Below are 26,351 nucleotides of genomic sequence, written 5' to 3' on the forward strand. Positions count from 1 at the left end.
AAATACCATAATACTTCCAATTCTTAGTTACCTAGATTTGTTTATTTTTAAAACAGATTTTTCCCCTGGAGATCAAGGGCACAACACACACACACACAGTTTAAGTGACGTTTCACCTTATTTTGGATATACAATACCACAACCCAGCTAAGTCACAATGACCATTTAACACTGACCTTCAGTATATTTCGGCCATCAAATGTCTCCCGTTCCTTCAAAGATGATTTGCCTGTAGTTGCATTATTTTTCTCTTCAACTGTGGAAAAAGTCACAAGCGAGAACTTCAGATGGGATGATACTTTTCACTGTCTTTTCCCCCCTAAAGTCTATGTATTCAGTTAATAAAACATTTAGTACACAAGTCTCACTGCATTTTTATGTGAGCAAAACTTGCAATTTAATTTGAAAAGGAAACACCCCAAATCACAAATATTGTTGTGAGGATTTTGTATGGCTGACAGCACAATGTAATAGAATCAGTCAGGGAAAGCAGATTCCAATTTCTCTGGCCTGTCAGAAATTCAGCAATGACAAACTCATGCATCTCCTGGGATACCAAAGAGTACCTTACTGAGTATATGATCATAATGCAAAGCACATTCTTGACAGCATCTAGAAAATCTGGATTGGTCTCTGAGAAATTTCCCTGCACTTTTTACATTTTTTTTTTAAATATATCACACACAATATACTCTCTCTCTCTCTCTCGCGCGCACACACCTATACATATAAAAATAAAAAACACAAAACAAAACATTAAAGTTGTAGTCATGTCCAGAAAAGTTAGGAACTACAACCTTGTGTGTATGCACAATAATACAGTCTTTAAGTACGTGATCACGTGCTATTTTTTCCATAAGACCTCTCTGCCTCATTCAGTGAAAGGACAGTTATTCAATATCTCTTTTTATCCACAACATTCAATGTATGTTCCAAGGTCTCACCTAAGAGACCATCCAAACCCCGCTGCAATTTTGAATACAAAATTATTCGTTTCCTCAAAGGCATTTCTGTGGTGCTTCTACCACAGTATCTGAGTACTTCACAAACATTAATGAATTTATCATCAAAACACCTGTCTGAGAACAGGTGGTATTACTATCCTCATTTTACAGCTGGTGAACTCAGGCACAGGAAGATTAAGGCCAAAACTGTCCAAAAAAAAAAAAACAAAAAAAAAAACACTCCACTAATTTTCAATGCCCAATTGACACCCCTATGGTCTGATTTTACTACATAGCATCTTCCATATGCAAACCATCTTAGAGAGCTTTATAAAATAATGAGTTAGATAAGAAATACATTACAGACTGCCAGTGCAGATACTGTTTTGGCAGAAATAGCAGACATTAGGCACTCAGAAATAGCTCATATTCAGCCTTGGACAGCAGAACTTCATTTAACAAGAAAGAGAATATTGATGAAAACAACAGAACTATTTTCAAAAGTTATATGAAATCTTTAACGTCTCCTCCAGAGATGATTATATAGGGCCATGGTTTAACTTCTCATCGAAGGTCAACACCTCTAATAATGCAGCACACCTACTATTAATGCACTTGAATGCAACGGTGAGCGTAGGACTTGAACCAATTATCTTTTGGCCCAGAGCCAATGAGTGCTATGAAGTGAACCGCAGCAATATCTAGACACACAATACCAGGGAACACAGCACTTCCTGTTCAGTGGTACTACTGTAGTTCAGATTTTCCAGAAGGGTTCTAAAGATACTCACCATTTGGGTCTTTCCTGAAGAGAGTGTTCATTATGGTAGCATGCAGTTTCACCCTATCCCACTCCTTCATCATCAGCCCAGAGGTCACAAATTGCTCCATGAGTCTATCAGCTATTAGCTGTAATCTAGGAAGGTGGGGGGGGGGGGGGAGGGAGGGAGGAGAAATAGGACATTACAAAGCCAAGAGAAAAAAAAAGCGCTTTTTTGTCCACTTTTACTCTCTTGTCCAGAAGTGGGTAGAGTATATGTAAAATGAAGTCTCAATATGCAAAAAGGAAAAACTGAGTGAAACTCTATTGGAAAGGTAACAGACTAATCAGAATCATGCCAGGCAAGACTGCGTCCTTGTTTTTGTGTTTACTCAATTGCTTTTGTATTTAGAGACAGGATGGTTTTTTGTTAATATCTGAGGGGACAGGGAAAAAAGAAAGAGAGCTCATGCAAATAAGGAAACAAATATAAAAGTTTGGCTGTTTGCAAAGGCTCCTGAGTAGTAACTTCTGTTTCAAATATTTCAATAAAAGAGGACATTAGCATAATAGGACATTTGATGTGGTAGATTATATTGGTTTGATAATTTGATGTGGCAGATTACATTGGAACTTGAAGGATGTATTTTTCTAAGTATCTGCAGGTTTTTCATACTGTACTCCCTTTACAACATAAGTAATGCCTCATCACACTAGAGGCAGTGAGCGTTCAATACAACCCAAAGTTCCTATCCATTAAAATAAGATATAAGCATACTAAATGGAACTGATTTTTTACAGCCTGGTTACCAACCATGTCCATGAATACAATTCACTCAATAGTTTCCCATTTCGCCACAAGATGCCACAACCTGGATGTCTCAATTCAAATCAAGAAGATGGACATAGAGCAGTATTAGGACCAACTCCAAATATCATTTGTTGAGCCTTCAGAAGTTAACTATACAGCCTACTTACTGGCTTTGTGCTGCCTCTTATAGGCTTCCACAGGTCATATGATAATTTCAACACTCTCAAACCAATTGTTATGGGTTTTAGTCACTGACTTTCTGGCTTTACATCAGTGATTTTTAAAATTAGCAATGACAAAGATTAAATGAATATCATTACAGACGATACTAAAACAAATTAACAGGGAATAGCTCAAGTAAAACTGGTGCTTTATTATGTTATAAAGTTAATCAAGGAAATAAAATGAATTAGAATGAATTATAGTGGAAGTTTTTGCCATGTGGGAAACATCAGAGCATGATCTCTCTTAGGTTGAGCCAGTATATATGAAGGGCTCTCCAGTATCTAATACCACTATGGTTATGCAAGCTAAGATAGGGAAATCAAATCTGCTTTATAGCATAAGCTGATCAAGAATATGCAAAGATCAGGCAGGAACTCCTCTCTTGACATTGCCACGCACAGCATAGTACAGTTAGCTAGATGCCTTATGTGAATGGGAGGAAATAGCAAGATAAACTTTCCTCTATGGTTCACTTACTGACTATTATGAGAAGCAAGATACCAAACTTGGACCACGGTTCTGATCTGGCATAACAAACCATGTGGACACCCTTATCCTCATTAAATCTCTTCCAGCACTAGCCTTGTAGCTGATACGCAGTACTCTGTACCGCCACGTATTTCTCATTTCTCTGGGCAAAAAGTAATACCACTGAATCAGCATTACTAGCTCTTAGTGGAGAAGGAGGCGCTTGGCATTATTTAACAGCAGTCTCTCCAATCAGAGCAAAATTGAGGGATTTGGATAGTTCTTAGAGGTTACCAACTGGCCAACAGAGCATCCTTTGAAGTTTCAGGATGAAAAAGGAAGTGGGCAATTTTCAGGGATCTTCCGTAAAAGTAAATGTCTTCCCTTCCTTTTCTATCTGCAGAACAGACTTCAAATCTGAAGGGGGAGGGGTATATGTGAAAGCCTAGTGACACTGTAAAAGGCCAGCTCGTTCCATTCCCTCAGGGCTAGCTGCCTGGCTTCCTCCATAACAGCTAATTTCTCCTGATAAGTCAGGTTTCTTGTCATCTCCTCCCAGTGCCATCCCATGAGCATCATCTCCGCCCTGCTTGTCATAGTTTCCCTTACCCAGCACGGGGGAGCATGAGCTCAGACTTGCTTGACTCCATTATTCAACTATTAAGACTGCTAAAAACAAATGACACCTCTCTGCAACACTACCAACAATCAATCTAACCCACAAACACATCACAGCTTTAATTCCAAGGGGCTAGAAAGTAGTACCACCTCATCTTCTGGATTGCTAGTGTGATTCTCTCCAGCACTGCCCATCAGCTCAGAGAACAATAAGTTTGCTTTTGTTGCATTATTTCTGCCTCCTCAGGTACTGTCTGCATACCCCTGTGGAATGAATGAAAGAGGGAAAGCACAGAGAACTCACTTGTCTGATCCATCCTTCATGTGAACCTTTGCATAAAGAACATCGATCATGGCAGGGTCATCATTCATGTATTCTATCCCTGCCACCTCCACAGTCAGGGATTGGCCTCCAACAGTTTTGCTAAAAAACAAATAGTTCCAAGATATTAAAAAAAAAAGTATCCATTTTGAATACAAAAGTAGGTGAATGCATGTTTTACTGTTTAAGCTACATTTATCCTCATTCAAGTTTACTAGCAGCTCCCACAACTACTACAGAAGTCAAGCAGCAATGCTTGTAAAAATGCTAGCCAGAGTCAAATCACTAATACAATTACAGGCCAAATCACGAATATAGTTTCCCACATCATTATGCTGAGAGGAACGCAACAGTTCCAAGAACATAACATCCAACTTCCATTCCAGAACCTAGCCAGTGCTGGTGAGCAGAGAGTTTCTTTCACAGCTGTGCCTGCTGTATTCAGAATGAAAGCCTTGCCCTCTGACTCTGCAGGCCCCATGCATGGACTTCCTCTCTCATGACGACAATTCAGCATGGCTCAGTTGCCAAGCACTCACTTCTGGGACAGAAAGTCATGAACTAAAGCACCAAAAGGTCTTGGATTTATATCCCATTATATTCGGTCCAGTAATAAAATGGCAGGTGCTTCATTACTAAACCTGCTGTCATTTCAAGGATGCCCTGAACTATGGTCTCTTCCATATTTATCTTGAAGTATTTTGGAGAGAGTAGGAGTTAACAGGGCCCTGACCAACATTCTCTAACAAGCCAGGCTCTAGTGTGTCCCTGGCTATGTGTAGATTATTGCTCAATGCAGAATGGTGGTTCCATTTGCTTGCATGCTAACAGACATATACTCAGAGGAAAAGTTTACAAAGCATTGAGAATCCTCAGAACACATGAAAATGCCATTGGAGAGCTGAAATGGAGACCTATACTGTACACTGGATATCTGATGTTATAATTAAAAGAGATCAACAGACAGACAAACCCATACTCTATCATCAACCCACAAACAGAACTCTAAGTTGGGGAAGTTTTGCATATGGACTGATGGTAGAAAGAAAAAGCTTCTTGTTTTAAGAAAATAAAATCTCAGACTGTCTAATATTTCTGGGTTGTAGTCAGATTATCTCAGTACAACACCCATTAGACCAGTGGTCCCCAACCTTTCTTGTGGGAACAGCATATTGCTATTCCCAGAAGACTGGCGGGTGCCGGACACCCCGCTGCCGAAATGCTGCCACAAAAAGTGGCAGTGGGAAGAAGCATCACCGCCAAAATGCCACCGAGAAACAGCAATGCTTCTCAGTGGCATTTCGGCGGTGGGGAGTCCTGCAGGCGCACAAAAATGCCCTGGCGGGCGCCATGGCACCCACAGGCACCACGCTGAGGACTCCTGCATTAGACCAAGCTTTCAGCTAGTTCTAAACCTCAAATATTATGGCTTTATCCTGGAAATTATGACAGTCTTAGTGCCATAGCAGCTTGAGCTAATATTTCAGACTGATTACTTATACAGTTCATCCTGTCTTTAAGGTTTTCTGCACAGAGCTACTTGCCTCAAGAAATGCATTTCAGGGGTATATTAGCATCTGTTCTTAGGCAGAAGGGAGGCAACTTGCCTGAGACTGTTGCAGACAAAAAGTGTTAAGACAATGGAGTTCTTCCTGCTCTTGTGACCAGCAGAGGAAAAAATAATCTGTGTTCATAGTAAAATAATGGGGACTGCTGGGATATAAAGAAATAACTCCTGAAGATTTCTGGCAAACAGAAAAGTCCTCAGTTATCAAGGCAAAATACAATTATGTCCTTGTCTTTCTTCTGGGTGGTTTCGTTTGAAATGTTTCAGTATTTTACAAATTTTCAAACAATGATTCAAAACTGTTGAATTACACCAAACAGGTGAACCACTTTCTCCTGCATTAGTTACCAATGTTCTAAAACGAGTTTGGTTCTCCAAATATCTGCACTCAGTGACCATGCCCCTCCCCCAGCCCCATCATGCCTTTATTTCACTTACTTAATAAAGTCCTCTTTACTTCTCTGCAGGAGTTCACATGCCTTCTGGATCTCCTGCTCATTCAGGAGCACTAGCGTCCCAATAGTAAGATGGAGCTTTGCTGGGTTCTGGAATAGACCGCTACTGACTCCATGGTCCTATTGAAAAGGTAACAAAAAAGATTTAGTGGGCAACTATATGACACAGATTATTTTAGAATTATTTCTACTTGGGTCACAATTTCTAGCACCAAAAGTTAAAAAGCCCATCCGATAGCCCCAAAAGAGCACACAATAATACTTACCACACCGCTGAAGAGGCAAATATATTTCCCTGGCTCAAAATAAAGTTCATTATCTGAGATGAAGCCTTTACAGTTTCTACACAAGATTCAGAGCTATATTTCAAAACTCCTCTTTAAAATGTTTAAATGGTATCCTGTCTCAAGTTGTAAGGGTGTTATGGACTGGGATGTGCGCAGCTGTGCCTAGCGGTCAGGGCAGGAGTCAGGAACCAGGAGCTGGAGCCCAGGGTCAGAGGCTAGCTGTCAGAGCCAGAGCCCAGGGTCTGAGTCAGGTTACCTGGAGTGAGGCGAGGCAAGGCAGGAGCAGGGCTGCATCCAAGGTAGGAGGAAGACTGGAACAGGGTGGGAGCAAGGCTGGGATGGCAGCCAGGGCTGTCCCTACTCATATGCAAAGTACGCAGCTGCGTAGGGCCAAATTTCCTAGTGCCCTACGCAACTGCGTGCTGCTCCAGCCCCACCTCTTCCCACACCTGCTCTGCCCCAGCCTCACCCCCACCCCACCCCTTCCCCAAAGCCCTGCCCCGTTCCGCCCCCTTCCTGCCCCCCCAAAGGCTGCAGCAGGGGCCAGGCCTGCAGTCATCAGTGGCAGGAAGTGCAACGATCCAGACCCAGCCACGCCACCTCTGAGTGCTGGGGGGCAGCTCTCCCCTGTCCCCCAGCCAGCCCCCACCCATGGATGCCTGCCCCCCCATGGGGGCGGGGAGGCTGCGTAGGGCCCCAGAATGTCTAGGGACGGTCCTAATCGCAGCCACAGGCATACGCTTTGAGAAATCCATGTCCTACTGCTGCTGGTGATCTTAAGAGTAGATCTGCAAATCCCTCAGTCAATCAGGCAGCTCAGTCAATCAGGTGGCTGCCCGGCTTTGCTGATGAGGCTGCCTGGGGTTAAAGCAGCAGGTAAGCAGACTAGCAGCAGGTCCTTACTCCTGACACAGGATTTAAAACCTCACATTTCACCCAGCATTTTTCATACCTAACATCCACACAGGTTTTTTCATATTTATACTTATAGGCCAGTCCAGTGACCTGTGAGATCACATGATCTCATGCAGGAGCTTGCTCTCAGTCACAAGTTGGCAAAGCCTGGTAGCACTTTGGAGGCAGCACTCTCAGGTCCCGGGAGGGGGGGAGGGAGCACTTTGTGCCGCTGTTAATTAATTCACTGCTGAATTAATGCCAAAATCCTGAAACAGTGGTGTCAAAACCATCTGCATATTTCAATCCAATGAAGTAGCTTTTCAACAAAAGGAAATTACCTTGATAAGCAATCTCAAAAGCACAAGTAAGGACGGATTTCCTGTTTGAGAGTACACTTGATTTCAATTCTCTAGCTTTTCTATGTTCTGCCTGGGACCAAAATGAAACTGAAAAAGGCTCTTTGCTCCCTCTGCTTTAAGACATATTTAGGATGCAGTGCAAGAGATTTGTTTCTTTGGTTTTTTGGTTTTTAACTCAGGTCTGTAGTCAGAGGATATTTAGCCCATCAGTGGATGGAGTGGGAGACAGAATCTGGAGGTAGACTTGATTTATTCCAGTTGTTGGCAACAATTCATTTTAATTTCTGCAATGCATACAGATGATGATGATGAACAGAATACAAATTAACACAATAAATAAGTAGCTTGCAAGAGAGAAGAACTACCCTAATCTCATGAAGCAGATGGTGAAGGGTGAAAAGATAATGCAAACTGTGCTGTCTAACCTACTATTGGCCTGAGGAGCTGTCCCTTCTGCAGCTTTCAAACATCAGTTGAAGATATCTGAATATGGATTGATAAGTGCAGAGTCAGTGGTTGCACATCACCTGGGTGTGCCATGTCTTCTGTACTGGAAAGAAGGAGGACCCCAACGAACAGCCCAAGATTCACAGTATCTTTCCTGTGTAGTCCCAAAGATCTCAGGCCTACCCCAGAAATCCTTGTCACACCCTTCCTGTGTTGCAGAACCACAGATCCTAAATCTTCCATGAAAAGATGCTGTATCTGAGCTGAGTCTTCTTGAAAAACAAAAGTTTCAAAAGCTGCCTCCAAATGTCATAGGACTGAGTGGCTGGAAGCTGTATACTTAGATGCAGATAGGTTTTAACCCTCTTGTTCAAATCCCCAGCTTATGATTTATCATTAGCAATCACTACCATACCACTGTACTTCATTGATTTTTCTTTTAAAACTGCACTCAGTAATGGCATCAATCATGTCTCTGTACTGGTCTTCCAGCAGAGACAATTAACAGGAAACCAAAGCCCAGCACACATTCAGTACAAGGGTTAAGGAAAGTCAAATGGACATCAAGGGAGAAAGAGCCCATAAGATATGGGCCATATCAATATTCATCACTATGGTGCCCTATGGACATCATCCAAATATCCAACAAAACGTCCTAGCTCAAATGCCCACTATGTATATATAGAAGGGAGTGTGGTATAGTGTTCAGAGCAAGGGATAGGGATCCAGGAGCCCTGAATTCTATTTCCAACACTGACGATTAATCGAACTGGACAACTCATTTGAGTGCCTGTTTCTCCACCTGCAAAATGAATACAGCAGCTCCCTATGTCACAGGCATGAGCTAAAGTGAGAGGCAAGCAGAAGGGAGTGCAGATCCCTCTCTTCCTCTTAGCCTGGTTTTGGGTAAATTCTGTACTACAGATCTTTCCTCCTCTTGCCCAGTTTAAGTCTGTTTCATGAAGTGTAGACTCACTAGGCATGGTAATCTGAAATCAGAAGAGCTAGTGCCTGGCTGAAGTTCGTGAGCAGCAGGTGGAGAGCTACATCAGCATCTGGACGTGCACAAGTCCATGGGGCCGGATGAGTTGCATCCGAGAGTGCTAAAGGAACTGGCGGCTGTGATTGCAGAGCCATTGGCCACTATCTTTGAAAACTCGTGGCGAACGGGGGAAGTCCTGGATGACTGGAAAAAGGCTAATGTAGTGCCAATCTTTAAAAAAGGGAAGGAGGATGATCCTGGGAACTACAGGCCAGTAAGCCTCACTTCAGTCCCCGGAAAAATCATGGAGCAGGTCCTCAAAGAATCAATCCTGAAGCACTTACATGAGAGGAAAGTGATCAGGAACAGTCAGCATGGATTCACCAAGGGAAGGTCATGCCTGACTAATCTAATCGCCTTCTATGATAAGATTACTGGTTCTGTGGATGAAGGGAAAGCAGTGGATGTATTATTTCTTGACTTTAGCAAAGCTTCTGACACGGTCTCCCACAGTATTCTTGTCAGCAAGTTAAGGAAGTATGGGCTGGATGAATGCACTATAAGGTGGGTAGAAAGCTGGCTAGATTGTTGGGCTCAACGGGTAGTGATCAATGGCTCCATGTCTAGTTGGAAGCTGGTGTCAAGTGGAGTGCCCCAGGGGTCGGTCCTGGGGCCGGTTTTGTTCAATATCTTCATAAATGATCTGGAGGATGGTGTGGATTGCACTCTCAGCAAATTTGCAGATGATACTAAACTGGGAGGAGTGGTAGATACGCTGGAGGGCAGGGATAGGATACAGAGGGACCTAGACAAATTGGAGGATTGGGCCAAAAGAAATCTGATGAGGTTCAATAAGGATAAGTGCAGGGTCCTGCACTTAGGACGGAAGAACCCAATGCACAGCTACAGACTAGGGACCGAATGGCTAGGCAGCAGTTCTGCGGAAAAGGACCTAGGAGTGACAGTGGATGAGAAGCTGGATATGAGCCAGCAGTGTGCCCTTGTTGCCAAGAAGGCCAATGGCATTTTGGGATGTATAAGTAGGGGCATAGCGAGCAGATCGAGGGAAGTGATCGTCCCCCTCTATTCGATATTGGTGAGGCCTCATCTGGAGTACCGTGTCCAGTTTTGGGCCCCACACTACAAGAAGGATGTGGATAAATTGGAGAGAGTCCAGCGAAGGGCAACAAAAATGATTAGGGATCTGGAACACATGAGTTATGAGGAGAGGCTGAGGGAACTGGGATTGTTTAGTCTGCAGAAGAGAAGAATGAGGGGGGATTTGATAGCTGCTTTCAACTACCTGAGAGGTGGTTCCAGAGAGGATGGTTCTAGACTATTCTCAGTGGTGGAAGAGGACAGGACAAGGAGTAATGGTCTCAAGTTGCAGTGGGAGAGGTTTAGGTTGGATATTAGGAAAAACTTTTTCACTAGGAGGGTGGTGAAACACTGGAATGTGTTGCCTAGGGAGGTGGTAGAATCTCCTTAGAAGTTTTTAAGGTCAGGCTTGACAAAGCCCTGGCTGGGATGATTTAATTGGGTATGGGTCCTGCTTTTGAGCAGGGGGTTGGACTAGGTGACCTCCTGAGGTCCCTTCCAATCCTGATATTCTATGATAATGCAAGAAAAGGTGTCCTAGCTAAGAACAAGGAGTCCTTGTGGCACCTTAGAGACTAACAAACATATCTGGGCATAAGCTTTTGTGGGCTAAAACCCACTTCATCAGATGCATGGAGTGCATCTAGCCATCACCTACAACCCCCAACTAAAACGTCTCCACTGCATCATCAAGGATCTACAATCCCTCACTCTCACAGACCTTGGGAGACAGGCCAGTCCTCACTTACAGACAGCCCCCTGAACCTGAAGCAAATACTCACCAGCAACTACACACCACACAACAAAATCACTAACCCAGGAACCAATCCCTGCCACAAACCCTGTCCGCATATCTATTCAAGGGACACCACCATAGGACCTAACCACATCAGCCACACCATCAGGGGCTCGTTCACCTGCACATCTACCAATGTGATATATGCCATCATGTGCCAGCAACGCCGCTCTGCCATGTACATTGGCCAAACCGGACAGTCCCTACGCAAAAGAATAAATGGACACAAATCTGACATCAAGAATTATAACATTCAAAAACCAGTAGAACACTTCAAATCTCCCTGGACACTCAACAGACTTAAAGGTGGCAATTCTTCAACAAAAAAAAGTCAATAACAGACTCCAACGAGAAACTACAGAACTGGAATTAATTTGCAAATCAGACACCATCAAATTAGGCCTGAATAAAGACTGGGAGTGGATGGGACACTACAAAAACCTATTTCCCTCTGTTGATACTCTCACCTTCTCGTCAATTGTTTGAAATGGGCCACCTTGATTGCATTGGCCTCATTAGCACTACAAAAGCAATTTTCCCTCCCTTGGTATTCACCCCTTCTTGTCAACTGTTAAGAATAGGCCATTTCCACCTTAACTGAATTAGCTCATTAGCACTGAACCCCCCCCGCCATCTTTTCATATGCTGTGTATTTATACTGCCTACTGTATTTTCCACTCCATGCATCTGATGAAGTGGGTTTTAGCCCACAAAAGCTTATGCCCAAATACATTTGTTAGTCTCTGGTGCCACAAGGACTCCTACTTGTTTTTGCTGATACACACTAACACGGCCACCACTCTGAAACCTAGCTAAGAATGAATCTCTTATTTGCCTTCTCTCCTTTAAAGGAGCATCTGTCCCAAGCTTCCCATATCCCATTAGGAAGAGAGAATAGTGGACACCTCTTCTTTGCCTTCTCTGCCCTACAGAGGCAGCAGGAAAAGGGAGAAAACCACCACTGCTGCTTCTCCTCCCTAAAAGAGGAAGAAGGGAAGGAAGAAATACCAGTTTCCTGCCAGCTACCTCTCCCTTCTAGGGGAAGGCACATTATGTATAAAAATCTATCTTCTAAAACACAGGAATTTTCCTAGGGTGTCACATTTTGTTTTACATCAATACGGAGACTTCATCCTGGTAGAAACTGAAGTTAAGAGCATTAGGGATATGGTCTGTATGCAGCTCCACACACTGCAGAGACAGCATTATTTTTGTTTAGGTGACTATGTTACTGCCTGGGAATATGAACCCCTTTTAAATACATTTCTTCTTATCCACAAGGTGTTATAAAACCACTTCACTCATTCATACCTCTGATGACAAGGGAAAAGAATAGGTGAATACCCCCTCCTACTGTGATCTACTTTGACCATTGCTCACATGGATGCCATGAGGCATAACAAAATTTGTTAAATGTTTCAAGATCCTTGCACGTAAGGTGCTAAGTAAGTGCAAAGTGGTAGCTGTTAACCTTTGATTTATGCCTACTGTTCCTTAAAATGTACTGGCAGCCAAATAAAAATATAAAAGGATTTTAAAAATAAAGGAAATCACTGCCTCTCTTAAAAAAATCCACTGCTCATAAACTTGGAAACTTCAGTATGTCTTTCAGGATTTCATTTAAAATATTCCCTTTAAGTAACATCTACATAACATCCCTAAGATTTTGCCATATTCCTGCCTTCCAAACACTGCCCTCTGCTGGATGGAAAGCCATTGTCAGCTCTCATGTTAGCAGCTCCAGTGTAGAGGGAACATAATAAGCCCTAAAGAAGGGAAGGGGAACAGATTACAGGGTTGTGATTTTCCCCAACCTCTGGAGGAAAGAAACTTTTTTCTGAAAAAAGTAGTAAGCCAATATTTGAAGGTTTTATGAAATTAAACAAAACACACTGAATGCTAGCTAACTTTATACACATATTTATTCCCCAAAGAGTCATATATGTTGTCTATACTGAAAAGCTATTGCAATTCTATACATGGAACAAAATAATTGTGTTCCCAATCTAGGCTTACCACTTTTTTGCATCTATATTTAAATACACACACATGCACATACACACCATGCTCAACTGATGCAGAGCTGTCTGAAAAAGGAAGCAGGTCTTCCATAAAAATTGATAAAATTCTAAATTCAACTGTTCTACCTTCCATGATTGTCATATTTTTGTTGTATCACAATCTTATTCACAAATATATATTTAGGGTAGAAGGGAAATGACTAACCATTTCTACTTCCAGAAAGTGATGGGGACAATTAACCACCCCATGGTAACTTTTAGGATCCAAATTCTTCCCCATTAAATATTTGACTCCTTTCCCACTGCTGAGGCTGTCTGTCCTAGATATCATCATTTTGATAGAATGCCAGACAAAATTTTCTTTGAAGCACTTGCTTTTTCCTCCCAGAGCCCAAGCACTGTGTGTATGCAGTACTCCCAACCCATTAGATCAGGGATTGAGAGACCAAGTTCCAGAATAAAACTCTTTTTGGCAAGGTGCATGAATAAACTACTAGATACTGAGCTTCCTCCTTCCCAGTTTTATCTTTTCTGCTACCCGAGGATCTAATACATAGATAGGCAAATTACGGCCCGCGGGACAGTCCTGCCCGGCCCTTGAGCTCCCGGCCGGGGAGGCTAGTCCCCAGCCCCTCCCCTGCTGTCCCCCCTGCCCTGCAGTTACGCCGCCGCCCGGGCAGCGAGGCTGCGAGCTCCTGCCACTCTGAGCAGCACGGTAAGGGGGTGGTGGCGGCACGCGTGTGGCAGTGAAAAGACTGGGTAGTGGGACCCTGGGGGCAGTCAGTGGACAGGGAGCGGTTGGATGGATTGGAGGTTCTGGGGCGGGGCGGTGAGGGGTTGGGGAACTGGGGGGGTTGGATAGGGCGTGGAAGTCCTAGGGGGCCTGTCGGGCGGTAGTCAGGGGAAGAGAGTGGGATCTCGGGGGCGGGGGGGGCGTGGTTTGGAGCAGGGGGTCCTGGGACGGGGCAGTCAGAGGACAAGGAGCAGGGGGGATTGGATGGGTCGGGGGTTCTGAGGGGGGGCAGTAAGTGGGAGGAGGTTGATAGGGGGCAGGGGCCAGGCTGTTTGGGCAGGCACAGCCTTCCTTACTTGGCACTTCATACAGTTTCGCACCCCAATGTGGCCCTTGGGCCAAAAAGTTTGCCCACTCCTGATCTAATATTTACATGAGAGTTTAAGAGCATTTTTATTTCTTATCCCCCCTCCCCCAATTATATGCCTCTCCAATCCTGATGTATGCACCTACAAGGAATGAGCAGGGTAACTCACAATTAGAATAATAGAATATCAGGGTTGGGAAGGGACCTCAAGGAGTCATCTCGTCCAACCCCCTGCTCAAAGCAGGGCCAATCCCCAATTTTTGCCCCAGATCCCAAAATGGCCCCCTCAAGGATTGAACTCACAACCCTGGGTTTAGCAGGCCAATGCTCAAACCACGAGCTCTCCCTCCCCCACACGACCTAAGGAATCACAGATACACTAGAAACTGGAGTGGAGGGTGAAAAGCATCAGACACACACACACACCCCCTTTTCACTCTAGGATACCTTCCTTTCATCCCATGTAATTATCTACATTCGATATCTATAAACTGTGAAACACCAAATTGTATTTTCCCTTCCACATTACAGCTGCAGCCTGCTATACATAAAGGCGGCACTTTCAGAGATTGCCAAGAAAAATCTTGTATAGTTCTTTCAATGTTGCTCCATAACCAGCCATTAACGGATGGTGGAAACTGCAATGCATACTTCCTCTTCCACCCCCAGGATCAGCTATAAACATTTCAGTCCTCCCCTTTCCTCGATTGTCCATGATGCAAGCCTCTCAAAATCACCCAGAAACTTGTCTCCCATACCACAACAGTACCATCCCCCTAGTCAGAGACAGATGGCATACATGGAAATATTGGCCCTAGCATTCTATTTTGCCACTTCATTGTCTGGCTGCCTAACCAACATAACTGGCTTTGATAATGCTTAAGATTTTTGACATTTTAATGCAACTGTGAACTTACAAAGTATATACTGTCATGCAAGACATCATTACAAAATATGGATGAATGGTTGTCATGGTAACAGTTTTAGAGAGCAAAGAATCCTGCACAAATGCTCAACAACCAGAAGAAATGCTAACTTACACACCTGGACTTTTCCCTATTTACTATCATTAGTAAGCTTCTTTTGAGTACTGGAGTCATTAACTGACTCTGCATTGTTTTGAATCTGCAGCAGGAACAAAGTTACACAGTTTCTATACCTGAAATCTATTCAAGTTTCTCTAAGCATCCTGAGAAATCCCTTATTATTTTGGACAGCTCTATTAGCTCTCTTATGGCACTGTAAAGCACAGTTTTGAATTACTGGTTTTCATTACTGCTATGCTTTCTAGCAGACCCGGCTGTGCGATACAGTGGCATTACTGGCTGTGGAATGATTGAAAGACATATGGAGTTGCAATATACGGTGTATCCATGATAATGCTCAAAAGGAAGAAGGGTGAAAAGTTAAGCACCACAATCCCCAAATCTCACATACATAAAAACACGAATATTTGCCACTGACTAAATTCAATATAGAAAAGTTAAAAATAATAAAAATTGAGGATCTGAATCCTGATAAAGGGAGTGGCAAAAGAATATTTCTAGACCTAAGGCCAAAATGTCAAGGAAGCTATTTACAAGAGTCTGAAGGGGCAATGCTGAGAGAAAAATCTGTATTTCTGTTCACTGATGGAACAGGAACAACATTAGCAGAGAAAGAAACGGTGAAAAGGAGGAGGAATAAAGAGAGGGAACTTATTTAAACCATTTTATAACCTATAACAAAACATACAGAGGTATTGAAAAGTGATACTGCAAACCAATTTTCTAGTTTAAAGAGTATAAAGTAGATCATCATCAAATTTTTGGCATACTTAAAATGATCAAGACAGACATGTCCTAAGAATTGTACAGTATACATTAAATTTACCCAACTACATTCACTAAGGAAGTAAAACAAAACACCAATCCCCACCATTTTAGGAAGGCCCTAAAAACGCGTAATTTCTACCTGTTGATTACGCAGTTAACAAACATATCTCACTGGTAAGTTTTATACATTCTCAGCGACATCATCCATACTACTGATAAGGGCTTTTAATTCTGGGTGCCTGGTCTGAATGCAACCTGAGTCCTTAGTGACCAAAAGCCATAACCAATTGACAGATGATGAAATAAGTTGTGTATTTATATTACCACGGTGTTTAAGAGCCCTAATTCTGGACCAGGACCGCACTGTGCGAGGTACCTTTCAATCAGAACAAAAAGACAAAAAGGCTTACCCCAAAGAGCATACAATCTAAGCATAGGACAAGAGACAACAGATGGGGGAGTATAAGCAAACAATGAGAAAATATTGGTCAGTGTGATAGGCAGCGGTCTCAGCACACAAGCAACCTAACTGTTGTGAAGTTTTTTGTAGGCAGCACAGCAAAGGAGAGTTTTAAGGAGGGATTTGAATGAGGAATGCCTCCCAAGCATATGAGGCAACATGAGAGAAAGCACAAAAGTGCTTGTTTGAAAATTTAACTAGTGGGCAATGCAAGCTGGTGTCATGGGCCACTCAGAGGTGAGAACTAAAATTTCATTAGCAAATGAGCAATGATAGGTAGAGTTGGGGTAGGCCGTGAAGGGCCTTGAAAACAAAGACAAGTGGCTTATGTGTTTGATGTAATAGAGAACAGGGAGCCAAGGCTAACAAAATGTTCTTTGCAGCAGCATTCTGAATGGATATGAGAGGGGCAAGGACAGAGAAAAGAATGTTGCAGTAACTGAGATGCGAGATGATGTGTGGATGAAAAGTATGAATTTTAGAGATGTTACACAGAAAGAAATGGTAAGATTCAGACATATCCTGGATGTTAGGACAGAGGTCGGAGTTGAAAATGATATCCAGGTCACAAGGACCCAAGTGACAGGAAGGAAGGTGGTGTTGTCAGCAGTGATCATTAAAGGAAGGGGTCAGGGAAGATTAAGAACTCTGTTTTAGCTATATTGAACTTGAGCTAATGGCTAGACATCCACGAAAAGATGTCAGAGAGACAGGCAGAGATTTTAGATTGGACAGAAAGAGACAAGTCTGGAGAAGAGGGATAGATATGTGAGTCATCAGCATAGACATAGTAGCTGAACTTTTGTTTGTAGATGAGATAACCCAGAGATAAGGTGTAAAGAAAAAAGAAACAATGATCCTCCAAAGGACACACTGAAGGAGCAAATAGCAATGAAGAAGAACAACCAGGTGAGGACAGTCACAGAAGCCAAGGAGGATGAGATTTCAAGAAGAAGAACATGGTTGACTGTGTAAAAGATGGCTTACAGGTCAAGGAGGAGGAGAATGGAGTACTGTTTCTGAGCTTTGGCTATGAAGAGGTGAAGATTTTGATGAAAAAACAGTTCCAGTGATTTGCAAGAGGTGGAAAACTGCCTGGAGAGGATTCTGAAAGGAACTGGAGAAGAGGAACTCCAGACAGCGAACAGTGATGTCGGTATGTATGGTGCTTATTCCAGAAAACTCACATCAAGAGCTCTGCTCAGAGTGCGCCTATGACATGAAGGACCATCTCTTTCCACTACAGTTTTGTTCCACTGGAAAAATGGAACTGTAAACCAACAGAGGAAGCCAGGCCAAGATCATGGTACTCTCCGCTAGATAAAATGAGCACTAATTTTGCTGCACAGAGATGAATGCAAAACCTAACTCTCTGTCTAGGCTTCCTTCAATGGTACTCTTACACCAACACTCCTGATCTTCTATATTCAGTTTTAAAAAAGCTAAGCCTGCCTCTTGCTCACAGCAAAAGAGTTATTGTTCTTATTCTTCAGAAGTGCTCAGGTACTAGGATGATGAGCACCAGTATCAGACCCTAGATAAATGAAATGATTGTCACATGCACACAATCTAGCACTCTCATTGTCAGCCTCAGCAAAGAGACCAATGAATGAATGGGCATGAAAACTGAATTAGCCCCTCCTCCCGAAAAGGTAGGCCTCCCAGCTTAGTGTTGAAATACATCAGCAGATGGCAGTTTAACACTGCTTTCTCTTCTGAACCTGTTCTGAGAAGACTCCATGGCTAACAAGTTGCAAACTTTCACCAGCACTAAACTCCCTAACAAATTAATCACTCTTTAAAAAAAAACAAACAAACAAAAATACAGAGCATTCACTGAATTCTGTTCTCAATTCTGTTCCTAATTATTTCCTGCTGCTATCAGTTTAAGATTTGAAAACAAGCAAGAGGTAATAACAGCACAGTCTTGGGGGACGAAAGAAAATGTTGCTAAGTGATTAAGTTTGCACCGTGTCAAATGCTACCGAGTCATTTCTGGCTAAGTTAAGGTAATGATTCCCACATTTGTTCAATGTCAGGGGCCAAAGGGATAGTGAAAAAAGCAGCAGCAAACTTATTAAAAATCCTTGTCACATGCTGGTTATTTATAGTAGAAACCATGTAAAATGCAGCCAAAGGTTATGTACACTAATTAATAGTTTTCAAATTTTAAAAACCAAAACTTTTGAATCGCAGAGTTTCCTCCAGATCTGTGGAAAATATTTTACTGTCAATTTATTACAAAAATAATTCCATGTTCAAAAAGCCTCCATTAGAGTGCTCTCAACATCTTCAGTAGATCTAGCATTCAATGTCTACTTTTAAGGCCTCAAATTATTACTGTACTTACGCATTCCACAATCACAAGTGACAATTTCTCCCCTAACAGCATATATTTTAATTTGCCTTTAACAATATCAATAAAATAAAATAGCATCTTGGGGAAGAGCATCCATTTTTACATCAGTTACTTCCAAGTATCATGGTTCCCTACCTTGGAGCATTTCTCCAATACTTCCTCCTTGAACTGTAGAAATTTTTTCTGAATAGCAGGCTGGTTGAGAGCAAAGGACAGGAAGTGTGTGAATGGCTGCTTCTTGCGGAAGCTCTCAGCAAGAACATCAATCCGTGTTCGGGCTGAAATGACACCACTACGCTGCTGTCCAGTAATCACTAAAAGCAAACAAAGTAACACTAATTGTAACTATATGAAATCCACACAAGATTGGTGACATTTTGCTATGATGTCCACAAGAGCTAAGAACTAATTAAAAAGATACTGATTTTCCACTGTACTTATTAATGCATTTAACAATCTATATTGTAGAATATTGACAAGTTAAGTAAAAATATGAATTAAGTTCTAAAAGACTCAGGACAGAAGACAATCAAACAGAATTCCAATAATAATTTAATTCACTATAGCCAATATTATGAAGCATTTATATTGCAGTAGCACCTAGAGGCCTCAGGTAGCTTGGGGCACACTGTGCCAGACACTGTAAAAAAAACAGTCACTACCCCAAAGAGCGTACAAGCTAAAAAAAAATAAACTTAGATCCTATTGGATAGTTATTTATCTACAGTACTATTAGCCTTGTTTATCTGCATCACTATTTCCCTTTAATTTCTTATTTGATATATAGCAGTATTAATGACAGAGAAATGTCTGGAGCTGCAATACTCTTTTTAATTACCTGGCAGCACTGTATCTTCTTATCCTCATTCCAGGTCTTAAAGGAGGAAAGGAAGAAATATAAGATATCCTAAACCCCTTAAACATAGCCAGAGAAGTCTTGCTAGACTCTTAATTTTACTTCAATGCCTTACATTTTTGCTTCTCTATAAAATGAGGATGATATCATTCAAAAGGTTGCTTCTCCTTAGCAGCCTAAAGAAAGGTAGTAACTAAAGTGTTTACAGAGCTGTGATGCCAAACAAAGTGATAAGATTCTCTCAGTTCAGTTGCTCTTGAAATGTCTACATAACTGTCTCAACTCTTCAGGTAGGCAAACCGTTACTTAAAGTCAAACATTTGCATGACCCCCTTACATTTACAACAAAAGAAAAAGTAAAAGATGTATCCATAACAATGGCAATCATATACCATTTGGTTGTGCTTTGAGAGGCTGATAGAGAATATGTGACCTTGAAAGGAAAGGGCTTGTGGAGACTGAGGATTGCTTTAAATTAATTTTTCAAGGCCTCACAATCCTCCTAATTGCCTTTCATGACCCCCTAGAAGGTCACAACCCACTGATTGAGAAACACTGGTCTAGAGGTTCACTTCTGAACGGTACTGACAGGCATGAAATTTTAAATACTATGAAAGACCTTTTTTTAACATTTATGTATATAATTACTGGGACATGTGGCACTAATATTATCCTGATGCCCATAACATGCTGCAGTGTGTGTCTGCTTCAGATATTCCATTCTTTTTGTAGAAGCCACAAAATGCAGCATATTATGGGCATTATGATGCTCTTTGTTATTATAAAACTAAGTGTAACAGGAGCATACATTACAAACCCACTCATTTTCATTGTGAAGTTCTAGTAACAAGAAAAAAAGATGCAACAGTTTTATTAGAATACCTCTCTTTTTTTAAAAAAAGATAGCTTTATAACAACCTATGGTGCATTTAAAGAAAGTTTATTACACGTCTACATACACATTGAGAGAAGATGCCTTGCTATGTATGTACAACTCCCCATTAATATGGCTGTTAATATAAAAATAATTATTCAGGAACTTACACCCTAAATCCTGCAGAAACTTACACATATGCTTAACTTTAGACTACTGCTAGGTTTGACTTCAACGGAACTACCCAAAGGCTTAAAGTAATGAATATGCTTGTGTTAGGAGGATTAGGGTCTTAAATAATACTTTTCATCTACAGATATTACAGCACTTTACAAAGGTGAGTAAAACAGAGCAAATAAGGTAAAAAGAAAAGTTAAGTGACTTGCACAAGATCACAGAGTCACTGATGTGTCAGAGCTGAGAACAGACGAGCCATCTCCTGATTCCCAGTCCCGTGCACAAAACACACACCAAAGGGGGAGTAGACAAGAGAGCATTCATTCATCTTGTGCACATTAAATCTTACCGATTTGTCCTTCCATTCCAGGCTTGGGAATGCTGATGGAAGTTCGAGTCTCTGTTTCCAGTCTCTTCCTGGTTTCCCCTTTTTTTCCAATTATATACCTATAGACATATAAATGCTATACTGTCATGCACAAAATGTCACTATTTTCTTTTTCTAGGCAGGGTATGGTTGCTTTATTCTTTTCTTTCTTGGGGATAGAAGGGGGAGGATTCCCCTGGGGAGTCTTCTGAAACTACCATATCATTCAACCACCAAAGCGAACACGGAGCAGAAACCTACAAAACGCGGAGCAAAGAAACAATTCAGCACAGTCATTTTAACCACCCATACATACTGAAATAAAAAATTGTGTATGTAATTGTAATATAACCATTCCTAAAAAACTGGCAAATATTACTAGACAAAGCTGTCATATCAGCTAGATACTTCCAAGCGCATGTCTATACTTCTAGCTGGGGGCGCAGTTACCAGGTTGAGGAGGCATATCTGCACTAACTCTGAGCAAGCTAGTGTACTAAAAATGGAGTGCAGCCACAGCAGTGTGAATCCCTCCTACTGTTCACACCATTTCTGCCTACACTCCATTTTCAGCATGCTAGGTCTAATCGAGCTAGGATGCGTATGTCTCCTCCAGCTGTGAATCACACCTCCAGTTCAAAGTATGGACATATCCTTAGTGAACATTAAATTATTTCACTTCAAATATTCAATTAGCAAAACACTGCAATCTTGAGTGTGCCTTCTCACAAAGTGTTCACAGCTTCCCCTGGCCTGGCTGCTTACCTCAGTCTCTCCCCACATTCTTCCATCTTCCCGGCTTGCTTTCATGTCCTGAAGAGCAGATGCTCAAAAAACTGCTACCAGCAAGAAAGCACAAGATGCACTTGCCACCATGGTGAGAGCCAGGTGCCAAATGTGAAACAGATACATTGGAAATGGATCCACACCCCTTTCCCCCACACAAATACAGAGCTCTCCACAAAACAGAAAATATTTGAGAGATCTAGAATCTACAGCTGCCTCTGAGAATCCAACCTCCCTGACAGATTCATCTGTAAAAGAGGATTAAAATAAAACAACATGTAGGCTCACTTGTATAGTGAGCTGGGAACCTCCACTGCACACTGGAAACCTCTCTCAGTCTCTTCCACCAGGAAGGCATCACAAGGCTCATCTGTAGGATCCCCAGGGCCTACAAAGTAAAAAAATCAGACTGTTCTATAAAGGTTGATAGTGTTTTATGTGATGGAACACTCTCACCAGCTTTCTTCTCCCAAGGTTAAATAAAAGAACAAGGTGGCTCCTTCTGTCAGAGCCAACTGGCTTTTATTTCATCTTACGACCTGCTCAGAAAAACATCATGACACTACTTTTAAATCTTCCATTCTTGGAGGGTTAAAAAAGTAGCAGTTTCAGCCCGCTACAGAATAGTTTTTCTCTTGGCTGCAATTTACAAAATAGCCCAATAGGATTTTTTTAAAGAACTGTTCTGCCTGTTATTGAGCGGTAGCCCACTGGCTTAAGCATCAGAGGATATAAAGACACACTCTCACCCACAGACCACTTAGTCATATTTGTTTTTCAACCAAACCTGGTTAGCTCAATGTGAGCAGGGGTGGGTTTGAGTGGCAAGAAGCATATTAGAGTTTGCCCAGTTCTTTCAATCTTTTCTACTTGAATCAAATGGTGGATGTTTACCAGATATTCTTGGGCTTTTCTATATTTAGAAGGACCCACACAAACATTACCTAATATGGTACTCATACAGGTGAGTACACCAAGATAGAAAAGGAACCGTTAGCCATGTAAATAGGTGATACCTTTCAAAATCCACATTAGATGGCCACAAGAAGACACCCATTTAAGGGCCAATATCAAAAGGTCCTGAGCACTTCCAAGGAGGTGCTAAGTGACCTCAACTCCTATTAACACCGAGATTAAATTCACTGTGGAAAATACCAAGGACAATGCACGAATAGGGAAAAAATATTATCTACAAAGTCTTAACATTTTTACTGATCATTTTAAATTAAAAAAAAATCTTTTAACCCAGATAACATTGTTTTGCTGAATTTTTCAGTCAACAAATTAATTGATAGCCAGCAACCCACCTCAACTTCACAATCACTTAAGCCAACATTTTATAACTAGAATTTACTCTGCTCCTCAGCCAGGACTGCTAGAGAACAATGCAAAGTATTTCTTCACTCAAAAGACTATGTCCCCAGTCCTGCAATAAGGGCAGACCCCTGTGCCCACAAGGAGCTCCTCACAGGCTCAGAGCCTGAGTTTGCTAACTCCCTGTGAGTCTTGAATGCGGATTCCCCACTTTGCAATATATTATATTTAATACCAGACTGGGCCCCTGCATATTAGGTTTTACCTGCATAGAAATCATCCTCTTCTTCATTTGGATAGGACTGTTGTTGAATAATATTTTTCCTATAAATGCGCCCTCCAATCCTTACAAGTGTTGGACGCAGAACTTCCATTGTGCTCTTCCCGCCAATGATGGCACCCTACTGAAATAAAAATAATTCTGCTGACATCTCCCTAGAAATTGTAAATTCCCTGGTTTCCTATATGTACTTTCTAAGAGGTTATCATGGAGGCATCAGTAGAGACTCTGTAGTTAAGGCTGAGTTTTACACTTAAAACAAGGGATTCATCCTTTTTGTTACATATGAATAATACAGCAACAAAGTTTCTTCTCCAATATTACAGCACTTAGTCCAGGAGTGGCCCCAGAGCCGCATGCGGCTCTTCAGAGGTTAATATGCGGCTCTTTGTACAGGCACCAACTCCAGGGCTGGAGCTACAGGCACCAACTTTCCAATGTGCTGGGGGTGCTCACTGCTCAACCCCAGGCTCTGCCACAGACCCTGCCCCCACTCCACCCCTTCCCGCCCCCTCCCCAGTCATGCCCTCGCTCCTCCTCTCCCCCCCCCCAAGCCTCCTGCACCCCACGAAACAGCTGATCAGGAGGGGAGGGGAGGCGCTGATCGGAGGGGCTGCTGGTGGGCAGGAAGCACTAGGAGCCAGGGGGGAGCTAATGATGTATTACTGTGGCTCTTTGGCAACGAATACTGGTAAATTCTGGCTCCTTCTCATGCTCAGGTTGGCCACTCCTGACTTTAGCCTTTCAGTAAGAAATTAATTTTCTGAGAATTTACAAGTAGTCTTAATTAGAAACTGAGAAATTTAAACAAACTAAGAAATATAAGTGTAAGAGATTTAGCTCCCAGCACCAGCCTTTTTTTTGGGGGGGGGGGGGGAGGAGGGGAGGCCTAATGGTCAACCACCAACTCTTTGAAATTCCCGTGTTATAATTAAAAACTCTCAGAAAGTTGTGAATATACTACACATTTTAAATTATTTTTTAGGATTAGCAATCAATTTTCCCACATCATTTTTCATAATTGAAATTTTCTCCTGCAGAGGCTGAAAAATACAATGGTTACTACAGAGAATTCCACACAGAACTGCCTTTTTTCAAAAACCACTGTCATTTCCTATTGCTCCCAAAAGGAGCAAAGCCACAGAAGTGTCTCTCTTGCTGCTGTCAGTGGGCCTGCCTCTGCCTCCTCACAGCACAGGAAGCCTCCATCTTCCCTGATGGCCTCTGTGGCTTCAGGATGATTGAGAGCAGTGGGAGATGATGGTCATTTTAAAAGAGGACAATTCTTCCTGACAGATAAACTTTGGTTATGAAAAACAAAAAAAATGACCTTTCATCCTAAATATCTTTTCAAAAGCAACCCACTGCACCAGATCTACTCAACAGATAGGCCAGGAGATAGGGGGAGACTAAGTTCCATGTGCGTGAGAGAAAGAGGGAGAGGGAGTTTTGGAGGGCATGAGGAAGAAAGTGCTGTGTACATTTTCAGCCGTTTTGCACTACACTGGCAAAACAAAGCAGCTGCAAACCCAGGCTAATTATGCAAAATACTTTTAGCTGTTCTGTGCTGCTCCAGAGTGAGCTACAGCAGCCACTGTGTACCTATATCTTGTAAAAGTTCAAAATTTAAAAAAAGTGTGTGTGTGAGAAACTGCATATCTTCAAATCATTAGAAACATTACATGGTAACATACTCTTTGAGTATCTTGCTTAGAATCCATACAGGAAATTTTTAATTTAAAAAAAGAAAAAGAAAAAGGAAATTCCCTGACAAAAATCTATATTAAAACAGAGTTAAGATTGAAATACAAATCAGAAATTTTGGGAAAGCTATATTTTAGGTATATTGTAATTCTGCAAAAGCCAGCCATTATACACCTAGGAAATTCAGTTAAACTTAAAAATAAAACCTAAATATATTAAGGTATATAAACAAACAGTTGAGGCACCCAAACTTTAACTTTGGCCTGTCACAGTCTTCAAACTCCCATATAATTAGAACTTACTGAAAACTTGTGAAAAGTATAGGCAAAGACTGAATTTTAAGGGTTAATGTTCATTCCCGCCTCCCATTAATCTTCATAACTGAGAGTTTCTCCTTTGTCAGAAACCTTACTCTGCATTATGATGACACTATGAAGGGAAAAAACCTGCCTCTGTAAAAGAAACAAAACTTTTTTTAAAAATCCGTTTTATCTAATCTAGGTCCACAAATATTTTGTTGGCAGTCTCACAACCTACAATGCTTTCCTTAAAGCTCCAGGGTTCTAGAAGTAATTATGTAAGAATCTCAGCTTTTATCTAAATAAAAAAGTAAGTTCCTTCCTAGCTCTTGTGGTTGTAGGGTAAAAGCTTGAAAATGTTAACCAAGGGCACCCTAAAAGCCCTTGAGTGGAGTTGTGATTCTTTGAATATGCAAGGTTGACAAAATTGCATTAGGGCAGGAATCTGTGATCGCAAAACCGGATGCAGGGCTGAGGCCTAGATCACACACCACAAAGAAGCAGTAGCAAAACAATAACGGGGTGGCGGGGACCTAGCAGCGAAAAAACAGTGGGCTGCGGGGACAGTCACACAAGCTCACAGAGCAAGACCCAGGTCCCGCAAGGTGCGGCGCGTGGAATGACGGGCGCAACGCCACAGCAGGGCACGGCTACCCCTCTGACACAAGTCTGGTGCCTGGGAGTCACTGGCCCAAACCCTCCAGTGACTCCCCCTCCCCCCCCCGGTGTCAGACCCCCTTAGTCCGGCACACACTGACCAACGCGCGGGCAGCCGCCGGGCCACCCCCGCACGCAGCTACGCGGGGCCCGAGCAGCAGCTCTGCGTTCGTCGGTTTTGCGGAGAGAAGCGGGGAAGCCAAGCGCCGCTCCCGCGTGTGGCTTTTGAAGCCTCATCGTGACGCTG

The 26,351-nt window shown here is 42.2% G+C and overlaps 1 protein-coding gene across 1 annotated transcript in view; it reads right to left on the bottom strand.

The window, feature by feature from the left end:
- ASCC1 (activating signal cointegrator 1 complex subunit 1) overlaps window positions 1–26,351 on the bottom strand; it is a 46,941-nt gene that overhangs the window by 20,243 nt on the left and 347 nt on the right. Inside the window, 8 exon segments of the mRNA XM_084634522.1 lie at window positions 177–256; window positions 1,736–1,860; window positions 4,131–4,250; window positions 6,154–6,290; window positions 18,926–19,104; window positions 21,047–21,144; window positions 22,139–22,238; window positions 23,430–23,565. Of these exon segments, the coding sequence (XP_084490648.1) occupies window positions 177–256; window positions 1,736–1,860; window positions 4,131–4,250; window positions 6,154–6,290; window positions 18,926–19,104; window positions 21,047–21,144; window positions 22,139–22,238; window positions 23,430–23,565 (975 nt within the window).

Source organism: Lepidochelys olivacea (genome assembly GCF_965140295.1).
Source record: "Lepidochelys olivacea isolate rLepOli2 genome assembly, chromosome: 7".
Taxonomy (NCBI): domain Eukaryota; kingdom Metazoa; phylum Chordata; order Testudines; family Cheloniidae; genus Lepidochelys; species Lepidochelys olivacea.